This window comes from Bos grunniens, chromosome 10 (assembly GCF_055505025.1).
Source record: "Bos grunniens cultivar Pamir isolate PY7600 chromosome 10, Bosgru_T2T1.0, whole genome shotgun sequence".
Classification (NCBI taxonomy): domain Eukaryota; kingdom Metazoa; phylum Chordata; class Mammalia; order Artiodactyla; family Bovidae; genus Bos; species Bos grunniens.
Window position 1 is genome coordinate 65607938 of NC_141174.1, and position 18504 is coordinate 65626441.

The 18504-nt window shown below is 45.8% G+C and overlaps 1 protein-coding gene across 11 annotated transcripts in view; it reads right to left on the minus strand.

The window, feature by feature from the left end:
* CAPN3 (calpain 3) overlaps nt 1-18504 on the minus strand; it is a 56467-nt gene that overhangs the window by 11543 nt on the left and 26420 nt on the right. For 4 of the 11 annotated variants that reach the window (XM_086321729.1, XM_086321728.1, XM_086321727.1 and 1 more), the window contains exons 2-11: nt 15417-15486; nt 13283-13401; nt 11700-11833; nt 10814-10982; nt 9876-10022; nt 7850-7933; nt 6832-6917; nt 4598-4675; nt 1614-1774; nt 56-225 (exon numbers count right to left, since the gene is read on the minus strand). In XM_086321729.1, coding sequence (XP_086177855.1) covers nt 56-225; nt 1614-1774; nt 4598-4675; nt 6832-6917; nt 7850-7933; nt 9876-10022; nt 10814-10982; nt 11700-11833; nt 13283-13401; nt 15417-15486 — 1218 coding nt within the window. Of the gene's footprint in view, nt 1-55; nt 260-1613; nt 1775-4566; nt 4676-6831; nt 6918-7849; nt 7934-9875; nt 10023-10813; nt 10983-11699; nt 11834-13282; nt 13402-15416; nt 15487-18504 lie in introns of all 11 variants that reach the window. The other 7 variants (XM_086321731.1, XM_086321730.1, XR_015134908.1 and 4 more) reach the window with 6 other exon arrangements.

An 18504-nucleotide genomic window follows, 5' to 3' on the forward strand; every position in this document is an offset into this window, starting at 1 on the left:
CCCTGAAAGCCTCTTCCCTAAAGAGGCGGTCTGAAGCTCGTCAGGGACGGCACACCTCGTAGATGGCGAAACCGATGGTGAAGAGGTTAGCCCCCAGCTTCCGGTCCTTCCTCCGGTTCTTCTGCATCAGAGCCACCAGGAAACTACAGATCACCTCGGAATCATCGGGGTCGTCGTCCTCCTCTAGGAGCTTCAGACGGTACTGTGGGTTGGTCCAGAAAGTGTCTGTGCCCCCCCAAAAGGAATTGCACTTTCAGATCTGCCTCTCAGAGAAAGGAAAGGACAGGAGATGAGACGGAGGGAACCTATTCATCTCTAGCCTCCTCATCTACATGCTCAAATATGTATGAAAAATAAAAAATATCCAGGCATTTATTTAATTTGGTGTGTGTGTTGGTGGGGGCGGGTAGCCTTTTTACCTTTATATAGATGGACCTGCACTGATTGGCTATGTGGCTCCTCCTTCCTCTGTGAATTTTCATTCTCTGTCTTTGCTGATGGCTTCACTTTTCTCACCTACTCCTTCAGTGTTACTAGTCTCTGGGATTTGGTCCTGGGCCTCTTCTCTCACGTCCCTAGGCTGTCTTATCCACTCCTACTTTCTAACTGCTCCCTACATGCTCTTGACTCCTAAGCTGTAGATCCCAGCTTCAATCTCTCTTTTGACTCCTTCCCGTCATCCCTTCTTTCTTCCTTCCCTCCTTTCCTTCCTCTCGTCTTTCCATCCTTCTTTCCTTCCACAAATACATACTGAGTCCCTGTCATAGAGCCAAGTGCCATTTTTATCTGTGCATCGAGTTCTCTTTCATGCATCTTCACCTGGATATTCTACACATGCCTCAGACTTCCCATGTCCCAAAGTAAACTCCTCTGCAGAAGCCCACAACCAACTCTGTCAAAAACAAAAAACCTTTTTTTTTCCTCCTGTGCATTTCATGTTATGTCACTGACATCATCTACTCAGGCTCCCAATGAGAGAATTTTGAAGTCATTCTTCCTTCTCCAGATCAACCAATATTTCCTTCCCTCAACCTGCCCCTTCTCCCCATCTCTGCTGCTCCTGACTTGGTCTTCGCTTTCATCATCTCTGGCTTAAACTCTTGTAGCTGCTGCTAACTCAGTTCTCCAGTTCAATCCTCAGCATAATGAACACAGTCCTGTTCTGACATAATAACCTGCCTAAAAGTTGTTACCAGCTCCTTAATGTAAGCTACTCAGAATGGAGATTTCCTTCTCAGTAATGTTGTTATTGTTGTTTGGTCACTGTCGTGTCTCTTTGTGACGTCACGGACTATAGCTCACCAGTCTCCTCTGTCCATAGAATTTTCCCAAGTAAGAATACTGGAGTGGGTTGCCATTTCCTTCTCAAGGGGATCTTCCTGACCCAGGGATCAAACCTGCAACTCCTGCACTGGCAGGCAGATTCTTTACCATAGAGCCACCAGGGAAGTCACCTCTCAGTAAAATGGGGACAGTTTAATAAGACATTGTATGTCTGGAAGTTAGTAAAGACTCAGCAGATGCTAGTTAATATTATTCTGCCTGGAACTTGTTCTGCTTCTGCCTGGAACTTGTTCTGCTTGGACCCTTCCCCCATCCAGAGCATCTCCCACCTGGGAAGTTGCGGCAGCCTCCGGCAGAGCAGCCCCTCACCCAGCGGCCCTCGTTCACAGACACTGTCCAAGTCTGAAGCTTGTCGGACTCCAGGGCATCAGCTGTGAGGTTGCAGATCTCCAGCTTTGTGAAATGGTAGATAAAATCATCGTAGGACATCCTGAGAGGTTAGAAGAAGAGAGAGAACTATTTGGGAGGCTGGGAAAAGTAAGAATGCAGGGCTAACAGTACAATGAAATAGTCCAGAGCAGCTTAGTCATGGTCCTAGAGAGGACCCTGTCCTTCCTTTCTTAGGGTCAACACTGTGTCAGTTCTTTTTTTACATTTTTATTTATTTATTTTTTTAAAATTTGGCCTTGCCATGTGGCTTTCAGATAGTTCCTGACCAGGGATTGAACCTATGTCCTCTGCAGCAGAAGTACAGAGTCCTAAGCACTAGACTGCCAGGGAAGTCCCAACACTGTCAGTTCTGATGTATCTCTTGCATTAAACAACTCAAACTCATGCATTCTTGCTGGAAGAGCTTGGCAGCAATTCAGTTCTCCACAGTGGTCCTGTGTGCCCCTCCATTGGGCCTAAGCACTGTACCAGGCACAGGGGAGGGGTAGTTGGGGAAGCACAGACAATTAAGCAAGCAATTTTAAAGGTGATGAGTGATGTTGAGCATCTTTTCATGTGTTTGTTAGCCATCTGTATGTCTTCTTTGGAGAAATGTCTGTTTACTTCTTTGGACCACTTTTTGATTGGGTCTTTTATTTTTATGGAATTGAGCTGCAGGAGTTGCTTGTATATTTTTGAGATTAATTCTTTGTCCATTGCTTCATTTGCTATTATTTTCTCCCATTCTGAAGGCTGTCTTTTCATCTTGCCTATAGTTTCCTTTGTTGTGCAGAAGCTTTTAATTTTAATTAGGTCTCATTTGTTTATTTTTGCTTTTATTTCCAATATTCTGGGAGGTGGGCCATAGAGGATCCTGCTGTGGTTTATGTCAGAGAGTGTTTTGCCTGTGTTTTCCTCTAGGAGTTTTATAGTTTCTGGTCTTATGTTTAGATCTTTAATCTATTTTGAGTTTATTTTTGTGTATGGTGTTAGAAAGTGTTCTAGTTTCATTCTTTTACAAGTGGTTGACCAGTTTTCCCAGCACCACTTGTTAAAGAGATTGTCTTTTCTCCATTTTATATACTTGCCTCCTTTGTCAAAGATAAGGTGTCCACAGGTGCGTGGATTTATCTCTGGGCTTTCTATTTTGTTCCATTGATCTATATTTCTGTCTTTGTGCCAGTACCATCCTGTCTTGATGACTGGGGCTTTGTAGTAGAGACTTAAGTCAGGCAGGTCGATTCCTCCAGTTCCATTCTTCTTTCTCAAGATTGCTTTGGCTATTTGAGGTTTTTCTGTATTTCCATACAAATTGTGAAATTATTTGTTCTAGTTCTCTGAAAAATACTGTTGATAGCTTGATAGGGATTGCATTGAATCTATAGATTGCTTTGGGTAGTATACTCATTTTCACTATATTGATTCTTCTGGTCCATGAACACAGTATATTTCTCCATCTATTTGTGCCCTCTTTGATTTCTTTCACCAGTGTTTTATAGTTTTCTATAGAAGACATACCAATGGCTAACAAACACATGAAAAGATGCTCAACATCACTCATTATCAGAGAAATGCAAATCAAAACCACAGTGAGGCACCATTTCATGCCAGTCAGAATGGCTGCTATCCAAAAATCTACATGCAATAAATGCTGGAGAGGGTGTGGAGAAAAGGGAACCCTCTTACACTATTGGTGGGAATGCAAACTAGTACAGCCACTATAGAGAACAGTGTGGAGATTACTTAAAAAACTGGAAACAGACCTTCCATATAACCCAGCAATCCCACTGCTGGGCATACATACTGAGGAAACCAGAATTGAAAGAGATACATGTACCCCAGTGTTCATTGCAGCACTGTTTATAATAGCCAGGACATGGAAACAACCTAGATGTCCATCAGCAGATGAATGGATAAGAAAGCTGTGGTGCATATACACAATGGAATATTACTCAGCCATTAAAAAGAATACATTTGAATCAGTTCTAATGAGGTGGATGAAACTGGAGCCTATTATACAGAGTGAAGTAAGCTAGAAAGAAAAACACCAATACGCTATACTAATGCATATATATGGAATTTGGAAAGATGGTAACAATAACCTTGTATGCGAGACAGCAAAAGAGACACAGATGTATTGAACAGTCTTTTGGACTCTGTGGGAGAGGGTGAGGGTGGGATGATATGGGAGAATGTCATTGAAACATGTAAATTATCATAACTGAAACGAATCGCCAGTCCAGGTTCGATGCATAATACAGGGTGCTCGGGGCTGGTGCACTGGGATGACCCAGAGGGATGGGATGGGGAGGGAGGTGGGAGGGGGGTTCAGGATGGGGAACACATGTAGACCCATGGTGGATTCAAGTCAATGTATGGCAAAACCAATACAATATTGTAAAGTAAAATAAATAAATTAATTTAAAAAATAAAGATGATGAGTATCACAAATTAATCCCAATCCTGAGGAAAACAAGTGGGTCCAGAAGAAAGTTCCCTTTAATCTGAGACTTGAAGGCTCAGTAGAAATGATCAGAGTGAGGGTGAGAGTGGCATTGAGTGAGCTGAGTAACTAGGGCTTCCTCCACTCAGAAAACAGCTCCACCAAGGCCAGAGCAAGTGGCCGGAGCAGTGCGTGTGGTGGAGTGTCACAAAACCACAGGAGCCATAGTGCAGTGGCTTAGTCCGGGCCTGGTCATCACCATAACTCTCAGGCTGCTCTCAAAACCCTCAATCTTGCCGGGTCTCTGGCTGGATTTGGAGAATAGGGCTCAGATGTCCCAAGGGCTGGAATCTGACGGCCACTTTCTGGGGTTGGAGGTTTGAGATTTCAGTGCCCACCCCATCCCTTACCCTTCAGAGTCCTCTTGGGTCCTGGACTCACCAGAACTCTCCATCCTCAGTGACCTGGTGCTGCAAACGGGCCTTCTCGTCCTTGTCCACATAGCTCCAGTCCTTCCAGCTGGAGGGATGATGGAGGTGTGATGAAAGGGAAAAGAAAGGGAAGGCCTGATATGAGCTGGGCCAGGAGGTGTCAGAGAAATATGAACAAAATAGCTCCTCTCCCAACTGCAGCCAGTGTGAACCACCAAAATGCAAATCTGACCTGATACCCCATAATCGCTTCCCACCATCCTCAGGATTAAGACCAAGCTTTTAAAATGGTTTATGAGGGCCTGACTTTTCTCTGATTAAAACTTTAACCATTCCTCACCCTTTCAAGTTAGGAGCTGGGCCTGGAAATAGGTAACTTGTGATTTCAATTTAATTATACCAGTACTAGCTGTAACCCTGGGCAAGTCACTTCACCTGTCACAGCTTCTGTTTTCTCAACTGCAAAAGGGAAATGATTATGTCACCTACTCACAGTGCTGTGATGAGCAAGAGATGAAATATTGCATGTAAAACTTTTAGAACAGGCCCATCATCTAATAAGTAACTGTCTGAGTTACTGAGAAAAAGACTAAACAGGTAAACTTCTCCTTCCTCCTGCCATCCCACAAAACATCCCAGTTTTGTATTTTTTAAGGGCTGGGCAGTTTTACACACTCTCTCCCAAAGGAGGAGGAACTAAAGCACCTTTGTGAGGAGAATGAAGCTAAACTAGATTGTCTCTGGAGAGGTTAGGGATTGAAGAAGTGCTTGGAATCAGGGAATACCGGAGGGGAGATGGAGATTCCTGAGACCAGCAGGAGGGACACAGTGGGTGGGGGAGGGAACTCTCCTTGAGTGACCGAGGCTGAGTCCCACTTGTCACCAGTCCCTGAAGTGGAGGAGTTGGCAGAAAGTGGACCCCAAGATCTGAGACTGGAGAATATAGCGAGGGTCCCTGTGGGTAACTGGGACCAGTGGGCTGGTAGACTTATGCGGTACCAGGGACCCTTCCAGAGAAGAGAACCCAGTTCAAATGCCATCCCTCCAGGCAACCTTTTGCTACCTTCCTGTCCCCTCAAACTATGAGAAGGGCTCCTGCTTTGTGACCCTAACTATAGCATTTATCTCAATGATTAGTGTTTTTCTGTCCTTCCCACTAGACCTTAAGGCCTATAGGGCAGGGTCTGAATCTCTGTGTTCATTTCTAAGTCCCCAGACAGAAGCATGGGGCCTGACACATACTGCACAATGGGATTTGTCACACGGATAAGAGAAGGGAACAGTAGGAGACCAGGATCAGCACCTTATTGGTCTACCCAGCAAAGTTGCCTATTCACGGAATGCCCCCAGTGCTTAGGATTGTGCCTGGGATTCAGTAAGTGCTCAACACATACTTGCTAAGTGAATGAATGGCCGAACAAGCCAGTAATTACGGTGCCCTGAGATGAGAGGTATGTTAAAATTAGCACAGGGCCTGAGGGTACCCACAGCCTGGTTGTGGTCCTTCTCAGCTAAGGGGTCCTGCTCTGCCCCCTTGGGAATAAAGGAGCTCCAGGGCCCACTCTCCCTGCAGAGAGGCAGTCAGGAGCCAGTGATTGGGGTGGAACAATAAAGGCTTTGTGAAGGTTCTGGAGCCTTCACAATAGCTTCCTCCCTCTGTGTGCTGTTTTAGCTGCTTCCAGTCACTTGCTCCCAGTAATAAGTAGTACAATTCTTTCAAAGGACCTATGCATCTCTTCCTGGGGCCAGTGAGGGAGAGGAAATCTTAGTACTGGCTAAGCTTTCTGCAACACCATCACATTTTCTCCTCATAACAGCCCACCAGGTAGGTGCTAACATTTTCCCCATTTTATAGATAATTATGAGAAAGGAAGTTACTTGTCTAGTCAGACCACTGCATCCTGACTCCCCTCCTGCCTGGACATGGCCCATGCTCTCTAGGATCTTTCCTTTCCCCTCAATGGCCATCAGCAAGCTCTTGGGGTCCCAGGTTTCCGAGGCTCTGCTCCCAGCCCTACCCTGGAGCTACACCCCTTCTGTTCCTTAGCACGAGCCCTTCTCTGGAGCCATCCCCTCTTCTATTCCCAGTCCTTCCCTAGAGCCACACCCCCTTTTCTCCTCTGTGGATCATTGGTTTTAAGGGTGATTTTAGACCAAGCATTTGTACTACTCTTATGGCTTGGTCCCCAACCCAACCTTGTCCCAGGTCCTGTTGTCCCCTATTCATGGGGTCCCCTCACCCACCTGTCACTCCAGGAGCCATTCCACTCCACCTGGCCCCAGGGGTTCCGCAGCCGCACCAGCTTCACTTTCTCACCCTTGTACAGGGCCTTGGGCAAAGAGGAAAAGCTCTCTTGCTCTGGACCCTTTCTGAAGCCGGGGTGGGGGACGGGGGGTGGGGGTGGGGGAGTCTTCTGTCTTACGCTGAGGGTTGGGGTGGGAGTGGGAGTTGGGAGAGGGATCCCATACAGGGAGCTGTCCTGATTGGTCAAGGAGACTAACTACAAGTTTGCTGTGAAAAGGCAGAACCTTAGCACGAGCTTACAGGAGTCAGGCTTGGCCACCACCTTGCCATCTTCTAAGAAGTGATTTTCACAGTGAACATCTGGCTATTTAGAAATTTGGGTGGAGTGGGTGGAGGAGGCAGGGCATATAATGTAGGGCTCTGCTGGCAGTTAGGTGTCTCTGCGTGAATTATTAATAGAAAAAAATGCCCCTGCTGGCTGAAGAGTGACAGAAAATGTCACCTCTAAGTAGATTTATCAGAAAAAGGGGCCCCTTCCTCCTGTCTGCAGCATGGGCTGCTGTGGACAACTGCCTCTCTCTGCCCATCCCTATGACCAGGGCACAACTGCCCAACTGTGCACAAGGGGCCTGACAAACTCCCTGTCTCTGTCATGACCCAGTTAAGGCCAGATGTGCCAGTGGGAGCAAAACATCATTACTGACCATGAAAAACAAGAAACACAAGAGCCCATGAAATTAATTTCATAAAACCAAAGTGATTTCTATTTGTTCTTTGGAAATGTTGGGGCAATTGCTATCTTTAGCACTAAAAATAAACATAAACTGAGCACTGTTTTGTGGCAAGATCCACCTACAAGTCCCAGTAGTCTCCTCCAACCCCAGGCACTCAGCCTGAGTACCTGATTGGAGGCAAATTCTGCAGATGCAAAAGGGCACAGAAAGCCAAGTCCTGACTTCAGGAAGTTCCCCCAAGTAGCCCCTCAAGTCCTAACCCTTCATACCCCGCCAGGCTTACCTCCTCCAGCCCAGTGACTGAGTAGGCATGGCCTTTGACCAGCCCACAGGCCATTCTTGTCTCAAACTGAACTGGAACAATCGTCTGTGGAGTGAAAACCGGACAGCCTGTCAGGGCTTGTTTTCCTGAGACAAAGTTCACACTGGTTCACATCCTGGGTTCAGTGAGGACAAGGACTCCTCCATGCTCTGGAAGCGTGCCTCCTAGCCATGAGAAGACCCACACTAGCCCTTTAAGAGAGCCAAGAATATGCAGCCCAGACAAGGTGTTTCCGTCAAGCTGGTCCCTTAACCATTGGAGAACAATGTGGAGGCTGGGGCCACGAGGTGAGTGAGAGCGTGCCTGGCCCTCCTTTCTGGATCCCTTGGGTCTTTCAAAGGAAGAAGTGGGGGTGGATGGAGGCTGCCTTGGGTCAGGCTCCCCTTCCCTGAGCCCACCCAGGGTTGACTATTCCTGGAAGAGAAAGGGATTGAGAAAGGGGGTTAGATGAAACATGGAGGTCTAACCTTTTATCTTCATATCCCCTCACCTTCTCCACCCACCCTAGAACATATTCAAGAAATTAAAAGTAGACTTCCTTAGTGGTCCAGTGGTTAGGACTCTATACCTGCAGTGCAGGGGGTGCGGGTTTGATCCTTGATTGGGGGAACGAAGATCCCACGTGCCATGTCATGTGGCAAAAAATTAAAAAAAAGAAAGAAATTAAAAGTTCCTGTACCCAGGTAGAGAATTCCAAGGCAGCTAGAGGAGAGTCCTGCTCAGACATGACTGTGCCTCAGGGAGGAGGGAAGTCTCTTCCATCTGAGATTTGCAGCCACAGGAGATCCTTGGGAGAAGGGTAGAATGGCCAAAACCCACTGAGCCCTAGATGGATCTCTGTGGCTTCACTCTGCCTGGTGATATGACAGCTTTAAGAGGTAGCCTGGAGCCCTTTTCAAAGTGAGGGGTATGTGAGGAGCCAAGGCTTTTGACATCTCAAACTCTTCCAGATTTTAGTCTTTAGAGGACCCAGACCATGTGAATAGAAAGGGAGGGGGGCAGGAGGTTCATAAACCTCTCAGTTTTGGACCAGGGAAACCACTTGAAATGACTCTTGTGGCATTACATATGCATTCCCAGCTATTCCACTACTGGCCATCTGTCCAAAGGAAAGTGTCCTGGATGGACACAAAGATGTATCTAATAGGATGTTAGCTGTAACATTTAAAAACTACAGCCAAAACAGAAAAAGAAAATATTTAAATTCCCAATAATAAGTTATGGGGTAAAAAAACTACAATTTATCTGCATGTTGGACTATTGTACAGCCACGAAAAATGTTATAGAAGACACACTAAGAATGTGATTCTTGTTGACACATTAGGTATATAAAGCTAACTGAAAAAGAAGCATGCTGCAAAGAGGTACATACAGTATGACTGCATTTTTAAAATAAAGATTTAGATTAGGTGTATGCATAGAAAAACCCTAGTAGGACATATGCCAAATGTTATTATCCTCAGATAGGGAAAAAATAGGTTCATTTTTTCTCTGCTTTACTGTATAGCATGTATTACTTCCAAAACTACTAGAATACAAGCTCGGGGGGTGGGGCCGGGGGAGTGTGTGGAAACTGCTTGTTCCTTAGAATCCGAAACAAATGGGAGAGAATTCTCTTTGTTTGTTAGAAGAGTGCCTAGTAGGAGCTCAGTAAATAAGTGTCAAATACATAAATGAACGAACTAGAAGGAGAGAAATACTTTACAAATAAATGAAATCTCTCTCATAAATATTTATGCCAGTTAATTCATTATCAGAGAAACTGCCTGGACCATGGAGTATGAAGGAACCCCTTCCCCTCCCCCGCCAGAGATTCCCTCCAAAAGCTGTCTCCCCCGCTTGCCTCAGGAGCCTTAGAGAGAGCAAGAGATTCCAACCCAGACCCCTGGAAGGCCCCAGGAGGAGCCCACGTGGGCGGTGCCGGCTGCTGAGGAAGGTCTGACACCACGCCACACACCCGGGCCATGCAGGTGGGAGGAGTACACACCCGAGTTGGTCTGTCATCTGAGCATCCCTCAGGGATGAGGTCTGAGTCCCTGAGCCGCGAGTTATCCATATTCCTCACCATCCGCTCAATCAACTCCCCCATTTTCAGCCCAGAAGGAGAGGTTCCATAGGTCATGTTTGTGCCATCCTGAGGCCCAACAGGGAGGGCAGGGGACAGTCCAGGAGAGGGAGAGAGAGTAACAAAGGAGGGTGATAGAAAGGGAAGGAGAGAGAAAGAAGGGAGGGGACAGACAAAGAAACAGAGGAGAGATAAGTAGAGCATGAATGGAGAAAAGATGGAGAACAGTGATGCAGAAAGAAAACGTTTGTCCATGGGTGCTTCATCTTCCCAAGCTTTCCCATCTACTGGGTATACTAGGAGAGGAAGGAACAGGAATTCAGCTTGGGCCCCTTCCTCACCAACAGAGATAACCAAGACTATTAGAATACATTGACTACTCCCCAGGGAGGGTGTATCTCCTGGCCAGTCTGCCATCCCCTTGCCCTTGGCTCTGGTCTCAGTTCACACCACTTCGCTGAGAGGTGGACTGCAGGCTGAGCTTCTCCCAGAGTACAACACAAAGCCTGGGTCCCACATGTGAGATCTGATCAAAGCTCAAAGACTGGGAGGCTTTCTTAGGGAACTGGTAGGTTCAGGTCCATAGCCCAGTGTGTGGCCAGCTTACTAGGGGCATGCTGGAACTCAGAAACACCAGCCCCGGAGGCCTATTTCCACCTAAATTTTTGCATCTTTATTGAAAACCTCCAGAAACTTCTCCCTTGAGAAATTCCCAGTTTTCAAAGTTGAGAGCTACTTTTCTGCTTCCTAAAACAGAACGTTCACCCCGCCCCAGAGGAAAGCCCTGTGCTGCTGTTCACTGGGTAAGTCTTCCCAGTAGCTGGCAGCTCCCTGTCCTGCACCCCATACTGCAGACTTACATCAATGGAGCAGCCCATGAGGGAACCCCTCTCGATGGCTTTCTTCATGATCTTGTACATGTCTCTGGGAGCATCCTTGATTTCAAAAAACTCTGTCACTCCTCCCGTGAAGTCCTCCATGGCCTCTGTAGTGTTCCCACCTTTCAGGGCTTCATACGAACCATGGAGCCTTAGAGATAGGATGAAGACTAGTCTGGGGTCACAGGGTTCCAGGAAACATGACCCAGGTACCCCTGGCTCCAGGACTTTACTCTTGGGTCCTGTGATGCTGTCTTGTCCAAATTCTCCAACAACTCTGTAAGCTTTTAAACAGATACTATGATTCCCTTTCTTCACAATAGAGAAACTGAGCCCCAGAGGCTGTGTGACCAGCTAAGGCCACAGAGAGGAGAAACACTGGGGCTGGAACCTTCTATTCCCACTTCCTGATAGTTCTGTTTCCACTATACTCAAAATCTGAAGTAGGGCTCCATTAAAGCCATTAGTAGCTGGAGTGGAGCTTCTGAGAGGCAACATAGCTTTTCTTCACTTATTCTGAGCTCCAGTGTTATATGGCAGCCTGGATGGGAGGGGAGTTTGGGGGAAAATGGATACATGTATACATATGGCCAAGTCCCTTCACTGTTCACCTGAAACTATCACAACATGGTTAATCAGCTGTACCCCAATACAAAATAAAAAGTTATATATATATATATATATACACATACATACATACATACATACATATGTGTATATATAGTGAGCTCAGGAGGTTGAGCCTACCAAGGCTCTGGGATTTGAGTTCCAGAGAAATAATGCTGGGATCCAGGATCTGTAGTGCCACCAAGAAGGGAGGATTAAAGAGCTCACTATGGAAACTAAAGATTTCCTATCCCCGTCTTACTTAGCATAAGCCTTCTCCAGCAGAGCACTCCAGAACTCATTGCGATGGTTGGATTTGGTGAAAACCAGTTGATTGTTGTAAGTTGGCAGGCAGTCATCAATAACCACGTCCACCCAGTCTCCATAGCGCCAGAACTGCACAGAAGCATCAAGCATAGTGCCATCCTCAGATTACCAGTGGGAAATGTGTCCCTACCCCACATTCCTTTTGTTCACACTATTCTGGGTTCAGAGAAGGTGAATCTGTCTTTAAGTGGACTGTGAGCTCTTTGAGGGCAGCAAGTATGTTACAAACCATTATGTCTCTCCCACACAGTCCAGCTCAGTACAGGGGATGGTAGGTACTCCGTGTGTATCTGAGGGCTTGAGATTTTCCTTCTGCTCTGTAGGTCTGGGAGGGCCTAGGTATCAGTATCATTTGTTATCTCAGCTGATCCTCATATGCAGTCAGGGCTGAGAAGCACTGGTCTAGGAGAAGGTGACGTATAATTTATGTACTTCTTGATGACAAATAAGGTAGGAATGGTTGTTGAAGAAGAAGGATTGACATGGAAATGGAAGGTGACCCAGAATATACTCTGGTTAAACCAGGAACACTGTCCAGTAATCCCAATTCTAGATGATCTTTCTTGAACAAATCGGTTTTAACCCAAGAAAGCCAAAAGTAGTTTAATTTCCTTCTAATGACATTTACTCTCCTATGAACAAGAAGGCAAAAATCCGTGTGGTCTTTGTGTTTATGATCCTTTTGGTTTCAGATCTTTTAAATACCCAAGGGGAGTGAGCAGCTCAATGGCATAGGGGAAAAACAAAACGTGGGACCCTGCTGCCCTGTCTGCATTGGAATGGCAGCAGGAGTCTGATCCTAAACCTTCAGAGAAGACACTTTCTGAGGCCTTCCATCCTGGGATACAAGATCAACTGATGATCTGGGTCAGTCCAGGACACTGGGAGCCTTCAGCGCTGTTCAGAAGCCTCAGAACACCCGTAGATACAAGTGCCCACATACAAAGCTCATTTCAGTTCTGGGACAGCATGGGGTTTGGCTCTTTGCTAGGACAATTTGGATCCAGAAAGTTTCCAGTGTCTGAACTTATTCTGAAACCAAAAGACTCATTGCTGGGCCAAGCCAGAAGCCTGGTCCCCAGATTAACCAGACTTTTCTTCCAGAGCCCGGAAGGGGTAAATGATAGTGTGGGTATAGACCTGTGTTGACATTTCTTTTGCAGCCTAAAGGGCCCTCTGGATTCCCAGTGCTAGTGTCTTAGGGATTTACTTGAGAAGGACTTCTGGTTATCACACAGAAGCCTGACAGCTGGAAAGGTAAAAATAGACCAACAGGTCAGCAAACAGGATATCTTCTAACCTTTCTGGGGCCTAACGGAAGGTGTAGGGGTTTGAGGGTAGGAAGAAATAAACAACTACTTCCTCACAGGCTTGAGGCCTGAAGAGGGTCACTGCCCACAGCCATAGCTGGCTGGGTGGGTGGGAATCTTTCCTGGAGCCACGGGGAAGTCAAGCCTGGGAGACCAGCGGTAGGTGGACAGCCCGCTGGTCCTCTTAACTACAGTCCCTTGACCTCACCTGGAAGTGAAAAATCCCCGCGTAGTTTTCGGTGAAACTCTGATCATGGGGTATGACCCGGAAAAGCAGACGCTTGTTCAAGGTCAGGCAAGCGATGGCTGCAAGAAACCAGCAGTCCCCTGCAGGCAAATACGTGGCACAGGTCACAGGAGGGCCCACACCTCCAAGGAGGAAGGAGACCCCATCCCCATTAGCTGCTCTGCTTTCTGGAGAAGGGCGTACACTGGGCTCTCACTGTCCTGCTTCCAGATCTGACCTTACGGACATGTCAGCCAAGGAAAGGAGTGTGACTGCAGTCCCTGGACCATGCGATTAACAAGGTAACTTACTCCCTTGTGACTGCTTTCCTGAAGGCTATAGGCAGTTCTTCTGTCTGCAGTATAAGCTCAGACCTCCATCTGGACCTCAGTGGAAACTGAGCAGTGGGAGTCATAATTGGGTCATTCTTTCTAACACCTGTAGGAAAGCTGCCTGCCCTGCACCTTTGCAATGTGACTGCAGAATCTGAGCATCTGAGATCCATCAGACCAGCCCATTAGTACTGTAAGGAAAGCTGGTTAGTATTTGGAGGTGGCACTTTGCCCTGTTTGTGTGTGCGTGTATGTGTGTGAATGCCCAAGTGGCAGGCCAGGAACACTAACAGAACACAGGCTAGGTTATGCAAGGCCTTTGCTGTGCCGTGTGGGATGTCATGGCATCTTTGAGACTGCAGAGGGGAGGCTGAGAGCCTCCACAGGCCTCCTCCCACCACCACTACCACCTCCCCACTCCCCACCTCCCAAGCAGCCAGCCTCTCCTCTGAAACAGTGTGTCGGTTGGAAGGCCCAGGTTATTAGCTGGCCAGGGCTCTGCAGGCAGCCTTCCTTCAAGTGCAGGAAGTCAGATATTCAAAACCTCTTCAGCCTTTCCTTCCGGGACCAAATTAGCTAAATTCCTTTCATTTGGCCTTGAGTGCCCCTTTTCCCTCAAGTTCTAAATTGTGTCTGTTGATGTTTGTTTCCTCCAACTTTACTTCACAGAACTTTTCTCCAGTTTGCAGTAAAGACAATACCTTCCAAATAAGAGGCTGAGACAGAGGAAGCAGCCAAGCTAATTAACCAGACAGAAAATTGGATGCTTATCCACATGGCACGTGTTGTCTTTGTTGAAAAGCTTCTTTAATACGGAGCTATTCTAGGGCAGTTTAAACAAGAGTTCGAGTTATGAAAGCAGTTTTTGTGAGCATATCGATTCTGCATGCCAAAGGGACATGCATGGCACACAATTTCAGAGCTGCCTTCTAAGGAAGGTTGTTGTTTAGTCTCTAAGTCATGTCTGACTCCTCGTGACCCCATGGACTTAGCCTGCCAGGCTCCTCTGTCCATGGGATTTTACCAGGCAAGAACGCTGGAGTGGGTAGCCGTTTCCTTCTCCAGGGACTCTTCCTGACCCAGGGATCAAACTCCCATCTCCTGCACTGGCAGGCAAACTCTTAACCACTGAGTCACAAGGGAAGCCCTTCAAGGAAGGTGGGTCCTGCTAGAAACAGGGCTTTTGTCTTGCTGAGTGGGGTGTGTGAGTGTCCTGGAGACTCTGGAGAGGAGGCGACCTCCTGTTGTGACACAAGGCAAACAACTGATGAGAAAGGTGGGAGGGACAGAAATTAAATGAAGCAATCACCAACACAGAGCTGAATGAGTTTAAATAATGTTATCAAAACTACCTCCCCCAAATTCATTACAAGCAAAACCAGATTCGTGTCCCTTTACTTACTATAAAAGGATCATACCTCTTAATCACCCCTTTGATTGTTTGGCTAAATAGGACCAGAGAGACACTGATGTATAGAACAGTCTTATGGACTCTGTGGGAGAGGGAGAGGGTGGGAAGATTTGGGAGAATGGCAATGAAACATGTAAAATATCATGTAGGAAACGAGTTGCCAGTCCAGGTTCGATGCACAATGCTGGATGCTTGGGGCTGGTGCACTAGGACGGCCCAGAGGGATGGTATGGGGAGGGAGGAGGGAGGAGGGTTCGGGATGGGGAACACATGTATACCTGTGGCGGATTCATTTTGATATTTGGCAAAACTAATACAATTATGTAAAGTTTAAAAATAAAATAAAAAAAAAAAGAAAAAGAAACTTTCCTACCTAGATCTCCTTGGCAGATGTCAGTTCTATTGGCTCCACCAATGATAAATCGGGGATTCTCACAAATTTCCTGTGAAGCAAAAAGGAAATAATAATAGTAGTAGTAGCTATTATTTACTGAGGTTCATATGCAGTACTGGCATCACATATCAGGAGTTTTACACACACCACTCATTTAAACCTCAGAAACGCCCATGAATTGGATACTACCGTTCTTATTTTTCAGATGAGAACACCAAGACTCAGAGAGGTTAAGAATTTGCCCAAGGACACACAGCTAGCAGGGAGGAGAAGCCAGATGCATGACTCCTTTTCTCATTGTTCCACACTGATCCCTCACAGTGATACGTTGTCTGAGTAAGGAAGCACCTTGAGAGTTAGGGCAGTGTCACTACTTCCACAGCTTTGACCAAGGGACGGTAGAAAACACGGCTCTTGTTTTTTTTCTAAGCCAGGAAAAGAGGTGCAGGAGGGAAAGTAAGGATCTTTTTCCCCTGGATGTGGTAACATAGATATTTCCTATCAGCATGTGTCCCAAGGGCCACAGGACTTGAAAGCTGGGGAGAGCCAAGAATAAATTTGACATGGGCCTCGAAGGCCTCCCAGTCTGTTGGCAGGTGTATTTCTTTAATAAAGCTAACCCAACATGACACCCTGGTCTTAGCAGTTTTCAAATCCAGGCACTACTGGTTGTATGCATCCCAACAGAGGCCAACAGAGGGCGCTCTTGTGTTTGTTCGGATGTGTCATGCTTTGTATTTTAACTTTAGAAATAATTATAGATTCTGTGTTTTGGTTTTAACTTTGTCCTTCACAGCTTCAAGAAGCCTTGCTATCTTGGTGATATAGCCCTCTCTGTTTTTCTGTCTTCCCCAATACAACAACCCGGGTGAGTGAGCTCAGTGAGTGAATCTCCCTGAGCTCAAGGATCTGTCTCACCTACTAGATGGAAAGTCATGCATAGATCACACCACACACACCACCCCCCTGAAGCTCTTATCAATGGAAGGATAAACCCCAAATAATAATTTTTTAAAAGGTTATCTATAGGGGAGGAAAGGATTAAGTGGTGAATATAGGGATGGAAGTAAAACTCTGAATATATCTGTTTTAAAAGAATTTTGACTTAGGAACCATGTACATTTTATAGAATTAAAAACCAAATTGAAGAAAATGCAATTTTAAAAAGCAATCTGTAACTGTGAAAGAATAAAATTCTTATTTTAAGCTACCAAGTTTATGGTAATATAGCAGCCATAGGAGCCTCATACAAATGGCAAAAACTGCATGGGAAAATGCTCAACATCATTAATCATAAGGGAAGTTCAAATTAACACTATCTGGTGTGTGATACTACTACACACCAGACAAAATGGCTAATACTGAAAAGAGTAATAAACTGGTATACTAATTTTAGTGGGGAAAAAAGCAATCTGTAAAAGCTGAAAGCAAATTGAAGAAAAGGAACCTAACTGCTTATCAAATTGATGGCATGATCACATACATAAAATGAATTCTTACAAGTGACTTGCAATGTAAAAAGTTGGCTGTTTATTCCTTTTGGGATATATCCTAAGTTCAGTTCAGTTTAGTCGCTCAGTTGTGTCCAACTCTTTGCGACCCTGTCTCTTTAAGAATTTTCCACAGTTTTTTGTGATCCACACAGTCAAAGGCTTTGGCATAGTCAATAAAGCAGAAGTAGATGTTTTTCTGGAATTCTCTTGCTTTTTCGATGATCCGACAGATGTTGACAATTTGATCTCTGGTTCCTCTGCCTTTTCTAAATCCAGCTTGAACATTTGGAAGTTCACGGTTCAGGTACTGTTTAAGCCTGCCTTGGAGAATTTTGAGCATTACTTTACTAGTGTGTGCTGCTGCTGCTGCTGCTGCTAAGTCGCTTCAGTCATGTCCGACTCTGTGCGACCCCATAGACGGCAGCCCACCAGGCTTCCCCATCCCTGGGATTCTCCAGGCAAGAACACTGGAGTGGGTTGCCCTTTCCTTCTCCAATGCATGAAAGTAAAAAGTGAAAGTGAAGTTGCTCAGTCGTGTCCGACTCTTAGCGACCCCATGGACTGCAGCGTACCAGGCTCCTCCGTCCATGTATTTTCCAGGCAAGCGTGTGAGATGAGTGCAACTGTGCGGTAGTTTAAGCATTCTTTGGCATTACCTTTCTTTGGGATTGGAATGAAAATTGACCTTTTCCAGTCCTGTGGCCATTGCTGAGTTTTCCAAATTTGCTGGCATATTGAGTACAGCACTTTCACAGCATCATCTTTTAGGATTTGAAATAGGTCAACTGGAATTCCATCACCTCCACTAGCTTTGTTCATAGTGATGCTTCCTAAGGCCCACTTGACTTCACATTCCAGGATGTCTGGCTCTAGGTGAGTGATCATACCATCGTGATTATCTGGGTCATGAAGATCTTTTTTGTATCTTCTGTGTATTCTTGCCACCTCTTCTTAGTATCTTCTGCTTCTGTTAGGTCCATACCATTTTTGTCCTTTATTGTGCCCATATTTGCATGAAATGTTTCCTTGGTATCTCTAATTTTCTTGAAGAGATGTCTAGTCTTTCCTATTCTATTGTTTTCCTCTATTCCTTTGCATTGATCACTGAGGAAGGCTTTTTCTCTCTCGATATTCTTTGAACTCTGCATTCAAATGGGCATATCTTTCCTTTTCTCGTTTGCCTTTTGCTGCTCTTCTTTTTCAGCTGTTTGTAAGGCCTCCTCAGACAACCATTGTGCCTTTTTGCATTTCTTTTTCTTGGGGATGGTCTTGATCCCTGCCTCTTGTACAATGTCACAAACTTCCGTCCATAGTTCTTCAGGCACTCTGTCTATCAGATCTAATCTCTTGAATCTATTTCTCATTTCCACTGTATAATCGTAAGGGATTTGATTTAGGTCATGCCTAAATGGTATAGTGGTTTTCCCTACTTTTTTCAATTCAAGTCTGAATTTGGCAATAAGGAGTTCCAAATTGGGAAAGGAGTACATCAAGGCTGTATATTGTCACCATGCTTATTTAACTTATATGCAGGGTACATCATGAGAAATGCTAGGTTGGATGAAGCACAAGCT